Below are 16,599 nucleotides of genomic sequence, written 5' to 3'. Positions count from 1 at the left end.
TTTTCATCTTTCCATGCACTGTTCGGAAAGCATTTCCAGTACGTACGTGATTATTTCAAGTAAAAAATACTTTCTGTGTAAATATCTCATGTTACAACATGGACACCTGTGGCCTTTATATGCACACATAGATTTATTTAGTTATTTTTAGCCGGCGCGGCTTATATTCAGGTGTCCATAAAATTACGGTACTCTACCTCAGTGCTCCCCAACCTTTTTGACAATTTTATTGCGGACCGGGGGGGCACACATAGATTGCTTATATTGTGATTATACAGGACTATCTCAGAAAATTAGACTATTGTGATAAAGTTCTTTATCGTCTGTAATGCAAATAAAAAAACAAAAATTACTTTTTCATGATATTCTAATAATTTGAGATAGGATTTTTGAGTTTTCTTAAGATGTAAGCCATAATCAGCATATTGAAATAATAAAAGGCTTGCAATATTTCAGTTGATTATTTGTAATGAATTTTTGTTTTTGTAATCGCATTACAGAAGGTGAAGAACTTTATCACAATATTCTAATTATCTGAGACAGTCCTGTAATAATAAACATGAATCCACTGTGTACTCGTATGCGACTTTATTATTATTATTATTATAATGTTGTGCCAACAACATAACACAAGTGGACTGAAGGCTTCATTAGAGAGCCGGTCGCTGCATGTTACGCAGAGCGTCTCCGTCTCTGGGAATCACCTGTCGCGATAAATCCATATTTCAAGTAGAACTCCTGGTATTTTCTGTTAAAAGCTTTTTTTTTCTCCGAAGTTTTAGGCTCTTCTTCTGTCCCTTGTCTCCTTCCAAAACACGTCGTTTTTTTTACTCATTTTGCTAGCTTGCGGGCTACATGTTTGGCTGAGATGTAACCATCATTTTTCGATCCGTTCAGACACAGATAATAAATCCAACGGAAATAATGAATTATTTCTCGAGCGGTCCAATTGATCAACGGACCGGGGGTCGGGCGATGACTAACCCTATGACAGCATTGAGCTCTCCAAGGGTGCAGCAACACATCTCTGCACCTCCTAAAACCAAATTCATCCCCGACCCCCCGTTTCCCTTAGCTTTCAAAGACGAGTCCTTCGACTCGCTACCGTCATTAAAAAATAGAACACACTTGGCGAGACGAAAATATATTCGACTGCCCTGTTGGCGTTGGTGGCGGGGGATCGTTCGGCAGCTCTGGCCTGCGCACCAAATGCGAGACCAAAAATAATGTCAAGGAATTCAACTGACGGTGGAGCGTCGGTTGCGTTTTACCCCGAGACGTCTGGGAAACCTGCGCGGCTAATTGTCTTAATCCCCGAAGAGCAACATTACAATCCAGCAAACTTTTCGAATAGCCTTTTATCATTGTGTAAAATCACCTGTGCCGCTCCCTTATGGAAAATAATGTTTTTTATTTTTTTTTACTGTCAATCCATTGTGTGTGACAGCGGGGGCTCACAGCCTGGCTGCGCAGTTTAAATAAATGCTGTAATAATAATAGGAGTGTGAATGAGGTGGTGGGGGGGCTCACATCTGTTCACATGCTCAAATTAGTGAGTGTATGTTGGTCTTACGGGCTTGCCGGCATCATCTGCTATGTGTGACTAATTGTACAGGATTTTCTGTGTGTGTGTGTGTGTGTGTGTGTTTGCCACAAAGTCATTATGTTAGAGCACCAAAATGGGCAACGGTAGCGGCGCATGTCAGATTTAGAAGACTTAAGGTTGACTTGACAGGGATAAAAAAACAGTGAAACAACACAGACAAGATCAATATTGCTAATATCACAGAAATAAAGATTTGAAAGGGGTCTCTATCAAATACAATATTTGCAGTTTACATGCAGTTGACTGCCCTTGGTTCATGTAGGTGTTAAGACAGGGTTTCCAACTCATTTTCACCGAGGACCACATTAGCATCATGGTTGCCCTCAAAGGGCCACATGGAACAGTATAAATGTCACAAAATGCAATGTAAAATAAATGTAACTACTCCTTAATGTTAAATAACGCATTCGAATCCAAAATGTTACATATGCATTCCCATTTTTTGAAACAGCTGCATCAACTTTTCTCTTTCTGGGCATTTAGGGCATCATGTGTATTTCTCAATTCCACTAGTTGAAAATAGCGTTGATGTGGAAACACTGCGATCTAATGGCGGGATGCTTTGCGGGTGACGTGATCGGCATGAATTAAATGTATTTTATGGTCAATGCATGCATTTGACTTGTTTATTTTATCAGACCTATGAAATGACGTGTCGGGCCACATTTGGCCCGCCGGCCTTCAGTTCAACACATGCGTATTAAGAGGTTTGACGATTTTTTTAAGTTATATTCTCGTCATGTGTGAATCCCATGAGTTTTACCCAGGACTGAGTGACGGTCCAAACGGGGGACCTTAAGGTTTAAGGGGGCGAAAACCAGCGGCTCAGAGCGAGCAGATCTTGGTGGAGAACCTCAACCTGCTGCCCTTCCCTTCCGACCACCAGCAACGCATAAAGCTGCGTGCGTAACGTAGCGTACGAGTCTCAAAAACCCACAAAGATGGGGACGGATTATTACCAGTCGACCAATGCGATGAGTAAAAGACGGTGTCTTGTTTTTGCTCTTCCGCTATTAAGCTGCCTTTAAAAGCTTAGCATTAAGCAAAGTATCATCTCATAACAAGTCGTCACTTAGAAAACTGAAAAGCTCCACGTTCATATTTTCCCCTTGTGACTAACGAATTATTTTAAATAGCCATCGTTGGCACAAGAAGCTCGATGTTTTGATGACTTATTGTTGACTCGGTTTGGACGATGTGGGGCGCGTCTTAGCACCTCTACTAACCAACGGCGGCGTGGGCAGGTGAATGTAATAGAAGTCTTTTATTCTTGTTCTGGCCAGAACATGAACACGTCGCTATGTAATGAACGACAAGAGGAATCAATCAATACCTTATTCTCTATCATGAGCTGCTATTATACCGGAAAAAAAAAACAAAATCAAAGAATAAACTCTATTAATGAATGAAGTGCGATGCACAAGTCAACATGAGTTAACGTCCAGATCCTGTGAAGCTCAAGTTTCCAGACCGGGTTGAGTCACAACTCCACTGAAGTCAGGATATGAGTCGTCCTCTTACAATAACACAGTTGTAGACAGTGACGAGTCTCTATGAATGACTCTTAACCGCTATAGATGCTGTATATATAAAAATGAAACGTGTTCTTCTGCTCCTCCTTAGAACAAACACAAACACATGTGGGTCAAAGACAGTATTTTTAAACTCCCTCCACGCCGGCTAACTTGGAAACATTCAGCCGAGCCGAGAAAGCACCGCGAGTCACGCTATTGACTTACTAGTACTGCTCACCGGGTACCGGGTCAAAGCGGAGTTACGACAAGGTAATAAATGCTGATTTATATGCGGGAACAGGAATGGGGAGGTCGAGGCCAAAAAAGGAAAATCGGCGGGAGATCTGCGATCTGCTATGTAGACGAATGTGCAGTTAATAGCCGGGAGTCAGACGACGGATTCTGTACCTTGTTCCACGTTTTCTACAGTACCATATTGAGCGAGAAGGCCATCCAAAACCTGAGGGAGAGATAAAAGTGTGAGTTAGCAAATTATCACCTGACCCACGGACAGGCAGGTGTCTTTTCCGTCTAATATTAAACTCATAACATCCCGCATTGAGACGCTGGGAACAAATGGGAATTTAACAGTGCGACGAGTCGTTTCCCCATCGGATTCACGTTGGCGTCGACATCGGCTGCTCCTCAACGCCGTCCGTCGTACCATTAGCCGAAAATTTGTCATCAGCCTATCACAGGCTGTGAGGCGTTAGAAGATAAACGCAAAATGGGTTGATGTTATTTTTTCTAACGTTCACCCCGGACCGGCTGCCGGTCAGTCGAAGGCAACACATAGAGACGCGCAATCTTCCACATGTCTGGCCAATTCAGGGGCTTCTATGAACCTGCAGACAGTTTCAAGTTCAGGCCGCCGGGAAATACGGTTTAATTCACTTGCAAGCCACCATCGCCGTCTGACTTGGTCAATTTGTATATCGAGGCCGGTGAAGAGTCCCGTGTTTCAAAATAGCCCATCAGTCACCGTTCATATGACTGGCTGAATTTCTAAAAACATGCTATTTTGGCCTCTGCCGCCTTCATGTCAGCCAAACAGGAAAACGTCATATTATTCCACGTTATTCAACAACTTCTGAAAAGAGCGAATCATTTCATAAAAGCGGCGGCGTCCACCTTTACGATTGAATTCGCGAGACCACGGAAAGCGGAATCAGCTGCTAAATATGATTTCTATGAAGGATCTTGTAGTTGCTGAATAGTTTATCTGTTTTTCTGTGAAAGTCCTTTTCAGTCAGTGGACAAGGTGATTTTATCGTTCAGACGGGGGGGGGGAAGAAAATCCTAGAATAGAAAAGGAGCCTCTTCAGCATCGAAAATGGGATTAGGTCTCAGAATGCGGCGGCCGTTAAAAGATCCGAGAGAATGTCCGCTGGGTCCGATCTCAAACTGGAGTCTGAAACAAACTCCTGCTCTTCAGCAGAACTCTGGATTTTAGTCACAGCTCAGACCGCGCTCTCTATACACAACTGGACCGGTGGTGTCGCCCCATTCCGCGAAATCCAAAAGCTAACCGCTAAACTTGCAAGGGCCAGCAAACCCCAGCTAGATGTCCTGCAGTGAAAATCTCTGGTGGAATATACACTGCTCAAATATCACTAAAAAACACGAGTGAACACTAAAACACTAAAATAACACATCCTAGATTTGAATGAATGAAATATTCTTATGAAATACTTTGAATACTTTACATAGTTGAATGTGCTGACAAGAAAATCACCAAATTATCAATGGAAATCCAATGTATTAACTCATGGAGGTCTGGTTTTGGAGTCACACTCCACATAAAAGTTGACAAACACACTGCAGGCTGATCCAACGGTGATGTAATAATAATTTATCCTTTATTAATCCCTCATGGGGAAATCAAACGAGTCAAAATGTATCAGTGTTGCTTCCAAGTTTTCAAAATTCAAAGTATCTATTGTTAATGTGTAGAAATGAATACAGTGAAATTCAAATTTTGCTGCCTGCTATGCATTTGTATGCATGCTGATAGGACGTAGGACAGTGTAAACAGTATTAAAAATACATTATATTTTGAATATGAATAGTGCAATGGAACGGTGGCAGTGCAATAAGTAATTGCAACTTGGTGTGCAAGTGCAATATATATACATATACGTTTCATGTATTTTTTTTTTATTTTGAATTGGCTATATTTATGTATTTATTTGCTTGTTAAGTGTTCCCTTTATTTGTTTGAGCAATATAAATCCACAAACCCGCATCACGCAGAGACTAGCAGTGAAAAATTGATTTTTTTAATTAAAGATTTCGTCCCGTATTCTTACCCTTTTCGCTTTTGCTGCACAAAACAGATTCCAAAGGAGTTTGAACTTTTTGCCCGTGTCTGCGTGGGGCTTCCACCGGTTTCCCCCCACAATCCAAAAACACGCAGGAGGTCCACCGGAGACCCTAAATTGCCCGGACGTGGGAATGACGGAGTGGATGTTTGTCTCAATGCCGGTGAGCTCACCGCAACTCTGAGTGCAGGATAAGCTATAGATAATAAAAGTCCGCCTTATTACGTGCATTACTTTAAGCAAATGACCTGCACTCAAACCTGCCTAGAAATAGCGCGTGCACGCAAAGAGCTCCAAACGTGCAGCTCAAGCTGTGTCACAACAACATCCACATCCTCTTATTTTCACCGCCTAAATGAAATAATCCGTTTCCCCGGATCGTATGATCAATTTTTAAAACAATTCTCTCGAAAAAGGAAGATATCCAGTTAAACCATAGTTTAACACAGGATGGTTGCCGCTAATAAACACCCCGACATGGGACAAACAAGTTAACTACCAGGGAAATACTGGAGGAGCTTTGTTGCTCCTTTGTCATGAAAAGGTTTTATGTACTTACCTCCCACTGTAGATGTGGGGGAATGTTCCGGATCTGGATCTTCCGACTCCTGCGGAGATGAGACACGGAGAGAGAGTGAATTTAACAGGCCCGAACCCCCCGCTCGCTGGGCTCCAGAGTCATCTGTTGCATTTTACAGCGGAGCGAAGCTTCACATTTATATAGCGTGCACGTTTCCCATTAGTTGGGATGCAAAAGAACATGTGATTTCACTGCATTATAAATCATTTCAAAAAAAAAAAAACTCTCCACGGAGAGGTGTCACAAATCGAAGGGCTCACAGAGGGTTAATGTAAGTGAGGGCGTTTATTAGCGAGCGGCGGGTGACTCCACCGACCCCCGCGTAAAAATTGTCGGCGTGTTATTCCGACTAGTTTCTCGCTATTGTAAGAGGACATGAACTAAGAACGGGAGGCAAAAACACCAACATGTTATGACTGCATAATTAACCTGAAAAACGTTCATTTGCAACCGTCAAATCGCTCGGATGATCGCCGAGCGTGTCCGGCGGTTTCGGTGTCCTGGGCTCTTCCTCTTAGCGAGCGCGACAACTCGAAGCCACACAAACCGCTGAGCTACCACAAGCTGTTAACAGCTACATTAATGTGCGAGCGTCCAGCTCCCCGATGCGAGCCGATGACTTCAAAAGAGGCCTGTTGAGGAAATGCCACGCCGCAGGGCTACTATATCCTTCCAATAAACCTTCGGGAGTTATTCGAGAAGAAAAACCGAGGGAGCGAGTTATAGAAACGCAGGAGGAGAGGCAAAGGGGGGGTGATTATTTCAGGAGGATGTGGCCGGGGAAGCACTTTCAGAATTCGAGTACAGTGATCCCTCGCTATAACGCGGTTTACTTTTCACGGTTTCGCTACTTCACGGATTTGCATGGTGCATTGTGTTCTGCATTCTGATTGGCTAAAAAGTCACTCCGCTTCTTCTCTACCTGTGCGTCGATAACGTTGCGGTTTGATATGTACGCGTACGTAAAACAGCTTGCCGAATTTACATGACGTACGTGCAATTTCGAGTTTCTCTAAAACCCATAATGTTGACAAAACGCTCTGGAGCGACAAAAGGGCCCAAAAGGCAGCGGAAGATGCTATCTATTGCAGATAAAGTTAAACTTCTGGACATGCTAAGGGAAGCTAAAAGCTATGCGGCTGTAGGTCGGCATTACGGAATTAATTAATCTTCCGTTCGTTCCATAAAGAAGGAAGAAAAAAACATAAGGACGACAGCAGCGATGTATAATAGAGTATTTAATTGTATAGGGGTTGTAAAAAAAATAAAGGTTTCTACTTTGCGGATTTTGCCTATCACGGGAACGTAACCCCCGCGAAAAACAAGAGTATACTGTACACGTGGTCTGGCAAAAACTGGATTTTTCGCACTATATGGCACTGAAAATCCTTACATTTTCTCAAAAATCAGCAGTGCGTCTTGTGTATGAATTCTTGTCGTGCTTACTGACCTTGGACCAATTTTTTGCGGCACACTGCGCTCAGACATCCGTCAAAATGTTTCGGTGCGACTTTGGTAAGCGACCGAGCCGCCGCTCCGCTTGATTGATTGTGGAAGCGTCTTAAAGTGGGTCCTGCGTTAAATATGGGTTGCGACATCAGACAACGTTAGACGAACACAACGTCGTCCCGACCTCATGCTAACTTCAGGTGTCCGCTATCGCTGGCGACCATAAACCAATCAGACAACAGTAGTTAGTACGCTTTCCTCCGCCACTTTTTGTGCTTTTACATAATATTACTCTGCATTTGTGAGGATGGGGACCCCAAAAATGGGGTGACGCAGTCACGCAGTAGATGATGGGAATAGAGCGGCCGCCAAAGAATCCAACATGAATGAACCAATGGAGGAAGCAATGAAGAAAATCAAACAGTTTCTGAAGAAACCAAGTGAGACGGCCACAGTTGGAGGACAAAATTGAATAGCTGGTTATTGAACGAGTTGGATAAAGTTCGACTAAACCGGCTATTTTGTTTGGTTTTATATACCGTATGTTTTATCATGCGCCTTATAACGCGGCGCGCCCCATGTATGAAAAGACCCGTTCATTGATATTGTGCCTTTTAATGCGGTGCGCCTTTAATACAGTACTTTTTTTGGAGTATTTATATTGTTCACCCCTGCTGTGTCTGGACGAAAAAGACCGCAGTTCCGGATTTTCTTTCATCGGGGAAAAAAAGACAACCGAAGTGGCAGCTTTGACACGGATGACTCTTCCTGACCGGGCTGCTCGATGAAAACATTCAAATAGAGGCAAAGAGTCAAACAAGATACAGGACAATCCACACCTCTTCAGCCTTTAACTGTGCAAACCTCCTTTCAGTCTCAACCCGCAAATAGCGTGCATTTTGCGAATAATTCGGTCTAGTTTAATTATCAGTAAGTCTTGGTATTTTTTTTTCCATCTGTAAGCATGTAGATATATGCAAAATAGAGTTAGAAAAATGCACCAAATAAACCCTGTTATTATCATAAAAATGTAATTATTTAACAAACAAAACAAGCACGGGAGTTGACCAGAGAGTAGGAATCAGTGATGTTGTGCTTCTAGATACGGAGCAGAAACAAGCTCAGAAAAGAAAACTGGATGGCGGCCGCCGCGTCCCGCCACACGGTAGCCTTCAAGTTTTCCATCACCGGCGGTCAAGGAGCTGCATCTTGCGGCGGGAATCTCTTCACAGCTCATTTCCATGTCCACACAAGGCTAGATTGATAAAAATCACTCTATACTTGAGAGCGCGTTACACTTTTCAACACAGTAAACAACGTCCAGTCGACCAAAGGCAGCCAATCGCTGAAAAGTAAGTACGGCAAAATGGAAACCTCAAACCGGCCTCAAAGTCAGGCTTCCCTGAGTTGAATATGGAAACTAAAGGCTCCTTTCATTCAGCGTCGTCTGTTTGAATTGCATGCGAATTACAATGGCCGCCTATGCGGCTGCTACATTTGCACGTGACAATAACCTTTGACCCCGTACGACCTCCGGCGGGGCGATGCTCGAGTTTTAAGGTGGATCTGCTTTTCGGCGCTCTTCCGCGTCGGCGCTTCACGCTGTCCGATCGGTTGTAAATACGGCGAGGAGGGTTCGTGCCGTTCCTTCCATTTTCAGGGAAAAGCGACAGACATTTTCCCGTTTTCTTCGCAGCCGCTGAGGGATAACACACACATGCCACACACTTCACAATCACTGCATCTATGCAAAGGAAAAGGCATCCACTAATTTCCCCTGTTTGTTTGCGTTCGAGCCGAACCCGGCGCCTTTTCTGCACTCCTGCTTCTAAAATGAAGATGCAGACTGAAGTCAACGGTTACTTAATGTTTATTGAACGTAACCAAACTGTCTGCCGCTGGTTTGGAGCTGCCTGCCAAAGAGAAAAATGAAAGCCTCTCAATTTTACCCCTTTAAATAACTGAGGGTGGCCATGGTCATTTGAAAAGCTAATATTTACTGCACCCACCTGTACGAGGTGAAAAACTGTGTCTACATCATGCAAATCAGTACGTGTGTGCACGGCGAGCAGTTGAAAGACCTTCTGAGTGGGCGGGTAAGAAAGACGGCATTGACCTGAAGGCCATGTCTTCGGCCGGTCGTCACCGTTTTCCGGTTATTTTCATCGCAGATTGGGAATCGCGCTTTCTTCCGTAACGATGAAATCGACTTGCGGGATATTTCCGATTGCGCGCTACAGAAGCGGCTCGGCGACACGAACACGCCGTATCTTTTGTAATAGGTAAAGATTTGAGGCAGCGTATAGTTAACCGAATGCAATGGAGAATCAAATAAATAAACAACCAATCAGCTCGGTGCGTCCGGAAATTTTCAAAGGATTCCGTGGTTCGCCATTTCAAAGGGGCGACCGTGTCAGAAGGAGATTCGGACCCTTTTATTTTTGAGAAGATTTTTGCCAAATCATGACGCTTCAACACGGTGTGTAAGCCAAAACATTAAAATGACCATTAAGATTTGTTTATTTTATATATATTGTCTATTTGTACAGTTTCATATTTGTATTGTCTTCCCAGGACTACAGATGGAAATTAGCTGTGAGCTACAATCTGGTACAAACATCTCTGTGCTTCATGTAATTGTACACTGTCCAAATAAACTTTTTAAACTAAAAAACTAAACTAAAAACCAGGGTCCTGCAGCTGTGAGGCTCAGGTGGGCGGAAGCGGCGCCCAAAGATAAAGTTTATGAAAAAATGACCGTGATTATTTCATCAGTTTCACCTGTGTTTTCGAAACAACGCGATGAAAAGGCTTCAAATGAACTACATTGACTCCGGTTTGACAGCTGTAGCTCAAACCGGATGATTTAAGTAACAAAAAAAAGCCCAATATTTAGTCAGAGTGAGAAAGTTGACCGCCGCATTAAACCCATGGTGGATGAACCACAGGGGGGCCGTTTGCGGTTCAGCGTCTTACTCAACACACACTCGGACCGGCTAGGAAGAGCTCGGGAATCGAGCAGTCGCTACGTGTTGGTGTTTATTTACGGTCGCGTGCCGTCGCCGTGACGACCGGGATCTGAAGACCGACGAGCATCCGTTCACGGTGCGGTTAGTTAGTTCGTGTCGGGTAAAGTTCTGCAACGTGATGTTCTAAACAGGAACGAAAGTGGATTTTGCAAAGGGAACATCTGTCTCTTAAAAGTCTGGAGCCTATTAGACTCAAGCACCTCCTGCGTGAGTTTTTATGTATTTTTAACCGCAGCAACCAATACTTGTTGCATGACACCGTCCAACCGGGGCATTGGTCCGTTCGCCCGCCCGCCCGCCGCCGCAGAACGACAGAGCTGACTCAGCTTTAGCATTGTTTCCATGGTGATATTATGTAACTTCATTGCATCACATGATAATGCCACAAATGGCGGCGTGATGAGTTTGACACGTCAGGCTTTTTTTTCTTGGATCTACAGCCGGTCAACTGAGAGCCCGCCGTCAACCATGTTATACATAAACACACACATACACACACACCAACTTATGTTTTAATTATTGAGCTCTCACCCAAAAAAGTAGAGCATATTAAGCACATTAGCCCCAATAAAAGTCTTTTTTAGAAATACTGACTGACTGACTACTGAGTGATTCATCACATTTAGTTTTAATAGCTTGTTTTATCTTCAAAACAGGCCAATACTCAGAGTCAAATACTCACATTACGAAACTCCAGACCGACCGATTTATGGCAATGAAGGAAAAACTTGAGAAATACTTGGTATTTTTCAGCCAAGGGTCTGACATTTTCAGCCGAATTTGCCGTCTATCTGTCCGTCACTAGGATTATGCAAAAACAATCGAGCGATTTTTTTTTTTTTTCTTTCCCAATGAGGGGTCTCGCATGGATCAAGAGAGAAACATCTGCATTAACGGCCAGATCTGATAAACATAGAAAAACATGATCTACAATGGCCTTGGCAGAGGCCTGTGCTCTGCAGAATCCCCTTGAAATTTCGCATCGTTAATGGTGTGTTTTTCCTGATTCTTATTAAAGACAAATAAGCAGCGTTTCTGTTTTTTCTTAAAAATGGTTCTTATTCAGGATTGCTTTCAGGCTGGACGTGCGACCGAGAGGCCGAATGGTTGTATATCTGTACATGAAGGAACGATTAATTCACTCATATTGGTCGGGTGAGTTTGCTAGTCGGCAAATGTTCAAAAAAACATATTTGAAAAGAAAAGAAGATAAAATTGCGAACGTCCGATCATTTGAAAATAATATTGGATTTCTGAAAATCCTTTCCATATTTAAACTACATCCAACTACATTGAACTGCGAAAGAAAGCTCGTCGTATTTGTTAAAACGATAAAAGCACGCAACGTAAGGAACGGAAATTAGATGACGCCTGAAATTAAGCCCAAATTCGTTGCAGAGAAACCTTTCGGGCTCCTATGAGCAGCAAAATCCTTCCTCTTTTACCACTTTGTGATGAAATATTTTATCCTTTTTTGTTAAGGGATGCTTAACCTTTCCCTCCTTTCCGCGGCGACGCCTGTTCAGTCGATGTCGGCTCACAAGGTTGTTCTGTGTCCAGATCTAGCGATGCAGCCTCTCGTTCACATCTGAGACTTTGCTTTTGATGTGTTACGGTCTTACATTTAAATCCCTTTCAGTTAAATGCTATCTTCAGACAATCGCCCCGAGTCGGTGGATGTGGTCCTGTTACATCAGTATGAGCTCACTGTTTTTCTCCGCCATTTCTATTCCTTTACATTTTCTGCTACTCGCAATAGAAAACCTGTCATTTAAACCCAGAAGAAATGAAACTTCGCGAGTCTGTTTTTTTTTTTTTTTTGTACCGTGCGGTTCGATGGTACAACTCGTCTTGTCTGAATTAGCCTCATTTTCCGACTTCGAGCTCCGAAAGACGAAAGCGACGCGTCAAACGACGAGGGGACGATGTACGATCTGACACCGATGCCAAAGGATGTGCGTGTTTTTCAAAGTATCCTTTCAGGGACACCGACATCCGTCGAGACGGACACGTTCACCCTCCTGCATCATTAGGATCCACGTTCAAGCCACGATCCGGAGCAATCTGCGGGTTTTTTGACGGAATTGGGAAATCGAATCCTTCCACGACAGCCCAGAACGCGACCGCTCGGATTGCAACGAGAACACACGCGCATCTGGTTCTCAGAATGCATCGTCCGGTTTTCCAAAAGTCCATCGATAGTAGAAAGCAAACACCCCTTTTGGGCAAAATGTCAATACACCGCATATCAAATATCATCTGACTGTGACGGCGAATTGTGGATCATATTGTGTCTCGCGTGGTCTGCATCATCATCAATTTGTTTTATTTTATTGTTAACCAGACCGAGGGAAATGCTGTAAAGCAAGCGGGAAACCGGAAAAACACCGGCGAAGCATCGGTGAAAGAAAACGACCAGACTTGTGATTCAAAGCGGTTGAGCTGTTATTACAAAATATATTGATATTGGAAAAATGATACAGTTTACTGTTTAATTTTATTTTATTTCTACTGGCAGACCCCCGGAGCGCCGTCATCCTTCTAAATTGACCCAATGCTGGGTGTCGATGAGACCGCAGAGATGGAAAAATAGATTTCAATGTCGCGTATAAACCTACACGTATAAAAGACGATTGAGATCTGGTGTTGCAGGAGCAGGTCTGAATCTGAACCCCGAGATGTTTCTCCACTCCCGTTTTCAAACATTCCATCCCTCGCCGGGTTTCCTCGCCCGCCGCCGGATCAACAAGGAGCTCAGGCCGTTTCTACGCCGCGTTTCCCCGAAGGCCGATCCAATTGTTGCAAAGCTCAGATAACAGGATTTGTATGACAGAAGTGTCTACGCGTTGTTATTGCAAGACAGCCAAAAACAATCGTCGCCTCTGTTTGTCCTCTAGGAAGATAAACAAACTGCGGAGCCGCTCCTCGTGTTCTGAACGCGCACATACATAAAATACTGCAAATTAAACTGTTAAATTAATCTGCACGTGTTGAGCGAGTCTGAAATGACCGAACAAACAAAAGTGCACCTCAGGTATGTTAGAATTAAACGGAACGTGCGAAACACAGTGCTTTAGGAAAATATCCGGTCGCTTTTATGGGGATCTGTGAACAAAACCTGTTTGCAAGCAAGGATACAAAAAAAAAATAGAAAAGAGGAAGTGAATTTTGAATATTCATTCATTGTCCACCTGTCACCCTGTCATTCACACGGCGAGTCAACTTTTAGAGTCTTCAGTGAAGCTGCTGCACGTTTTTTGGAGGAAATCGGAGGAAAACCCACGCAGAAACGTGGGAGAACATGCAGAATCCACACAGAGAGGCCAAATGAGGACCTTCTCGCTGTGGATCGGAGGTGCTAACCACCGCGCCGTCTGAATTTTGATCGACGAAACATAACACGGCAATGGCTTTTCAACGTTAAATTCCAATTTTAACTCCCGTCCGCCACGATATGTTCAATATGTTCAGTGTGGATATTTTCCTCAATCAAAAAAAAAAAAGTTTCAGGATCAGAATTTCTATCTCCTGCTCTCTGGAACACGGTAACTTCTTGCGCTTAAATAAATAACATTTATTTCACCCGTAATGGAAAGCCGCGAAACAGATCTTCCGTTTGAAAACATCTCTTTGCTCCGACCCGTTGCGCGGTGGGAAGTTTCAAATGCAACATTTACTCCTGAACATGCCTGGCCAAATCTGTCTGATGACTAGTAAAGTGACAGTTTTTACACGCCTTTGAATAAAACAATTCCCTGAACGTTCAGAAAATACAAGTTTACAACAAGATATTGTAAAAGTCTAAAAGGATTTGTTTGTTTTTTTTTTTTACTCGTCTGCATTGACCTCCGTCAGATCCGTTCTGCATCGAATCTGTTCGAATAGCAATAACACTGTTTATAAAAAGCTCTGAAATTCTTGTTGATACCGGCGTCTCCTGTTTTCTGCTGCAAAAATAAGCATCCAAATGAATTAAGGGTCTTAATCCCCGCGATGATGTCTGACAAAACGAGTTCACGCTGCAGTGACTTTGCGGAGAAATTGTTTATGCCTAAGAAAAGTTTTCAAATCAGATATTTCCAAGGTAAAAAAAAAATAATATGTGACACCGGTGACACTGCCATACATTTCATTAAATCCCCATTAAATTGGAAACTCGCCTCTGGCGACTCATCAAAAATGCATTTCTCATCACCCAAAGTAAAAAAAAAAATAAAAAAATTTAAAAAAAAACAAGCATCGGATCCCTAATTCCCTCATACGCTGATCTTTCAAAGCGAAACCAGGCCGCGGCTCCCAAGATGCCGCCAACATTTCATCTCAGGTCAGGCGCCCTGGTTCCCCCTCGCGGCCGGCCGTCGCTCATCAGAATTCGTCGTGCTCACCTGCCTGCCTGCCTGCCTGCCTGCCTGCCTGCCTGCTAGCCCGCCCGCTTCTTGTCAGGCATTAGTTCTCACAGCGGCGGCGAGGCGGGGAAGCGAAGCCGAAGGCAGCCAGGTGGACACACGCTGCTCTAATGGAAGCCGCGGCCTTCCTGCTGACGTTAGTTTGCCTCTCGCCGTCGACACGCGCGCCCCGCTGCTTCATAGACATGTAAATAAGGAAACGCCGCGCGTCGTTTCTTCGCCTACGACACGGAGCGCGGAGGTTAACATCTGGCGGCGGGGAACGACTCGGCGTCATGAGGTGGGACTGAATACAAATGATTCGGCAGCTGGAGTGACTCACGCTGAGCAAGTCGACGTTTCTTCGTTCAACCGTTATCCGATACAGGGGTTACGAGTCGATCGCTATCGTTCAAGTCGAGTTAAAGTCATTACCGCCGCTGTTTTACGAGTTAAAAACGACAAGTCCATTTTTTGCATTTATCTTGTAAATATGATTATTTTCCAGCATTAACTTATAAATGCGAATACATAGAAATGATGAAATGGTTTGAATTATGACATATGCAAACGGCGTTGGCTTCATAAAAGGCGGACACACGTTGAAATATACAGCGCTACTGTCAATCCATCGCCGTGGATTAAAAAAAACAAACAAAAAAATAAAGATTTGTAGTTCCTCTGTAATGAATTCAAATGAATTTTCAGTCAGTAATAAACAGTAATCTGTTGTTGTTGTTACCAGGACGCCGGCTTTTTACAAACAAGTGTCCCATTGTTATGCAAATGAAACCAATTAAATTAGCATTCAAAAATGAAGTCCTAGCGCAGACATTATGCATTTCTATCGTAATGAGAACCGTCCACTCCACGGCCGAGGCCGCAGCCGGTTATTCCCGCTAAAGGATATTCCCGCGTCTCGTATCGAATGTGTGTCAAACACGTCCGGCATCCTCAGCTCAGGTATCACACGCGGGAAATCTGCAGGAAATCACGGTGTCATCGCGTTTATCCTCAGCAACGCTACACATAAGGAGTGACACCGGTGCAAAAATAATGAAGCATTAACATGGACCCGAACACGATCAGCACGCGCACGTACGCCACCGAGAGCTAATTGAATGTCTCAATGCAGAGCGCATTGCTTTTAATGAGCAAAGAAATTAGCAAAAAAAAAAAAAAAAAATCTCCCTTCAGCTGTGACTTGCTGGTAACAGAGGACGATATACTTGTCAACATTATCTTAAATCTAATAAAGGCGCCACTGTGTCGGACTTCCTGTCTCCGCCACAAAATAAAAACAGAAAATTTAAACAGCAGCTGGCGAGCGCTCAATGAGAAAATATTTGCGCCCCCAACTCATTTAGATAAGATAAGATAGATGTTATTGATCCTCATAGGGGAAGCTCCTTTGTCACAGCAGCGTAACAGTTATAATGTCAAAATAATACAAAACAAAAAAAAAGGAAAATAAATATAAATATAAATATAAATATAAATATAAATATAAATATAAATATAAATATAAATAGAGACAGAGACAGAGATAGCAAGACATCCACAAATAAACAGCAACAACAACATCAGGGATAACAATGGACAACATCCAGGAATAGTGAGGGTGAAAAATACACAACCTGAACTACACAACCATATAAATAGAGTGACAATAGCAATGAATAAAATAAATAAACAAAAATAGGCATGATGTGTGC

General features: G+C 43.3%; 1 protein-coding gene across 3 annotated transcripts in view; it reads right to left on the bottom strand.

The window, feature by feature from the left end:
- The window catches only part of igf2bp2a (insulin-like growth factor 2 mRNA binding protein 2a), a 65,745-nt gene that overhangs the window by 22,544 nt on the left and 26,602 nt on the right, over window positions 1-16,599 (bottom strand). For all 3 annotated transcript variants that reach the window (XM_086145912.1, XM_086145914.1, XM_086145913.1), the window contains 2 exons: window positions 6,001-6,049; window positions 3,529-3,580 (listed from right to left, as the gene is read on the bottom strand). In XM_086145912.1, the coding sequence (XP_086002038.1) occupies window positions 3,529-3,580; window positions 6,001-6,049 (101 nt within the window). The remainder of the gene's footprint in view (window positions 1-3,528; window positions 3,581-6,000; window positions 6,050-16,599) is intronic.

Source organism: Fistularia commersonii, chromosome 4 (genome assembly GCF_037954325.1).
Source record: "Fistularia commersonii isolate RoL2024-O1a breed Wild chromosome 4, RoL_Fcom_v1.0, whole genome shotgun sequence".
NCBI classification, from domain to species: domain Eukaryota; kingdom Metazoa; phylum Chordata; class Actinopteri; order Syngnathiformes; family Fistulariidae; genus Fistularia; species Fistularia commersonii.
Note: the sequence above shows the minus strand (reverse complement) of the source record. Positions and strands in the feature narration are given on the sequence as shown.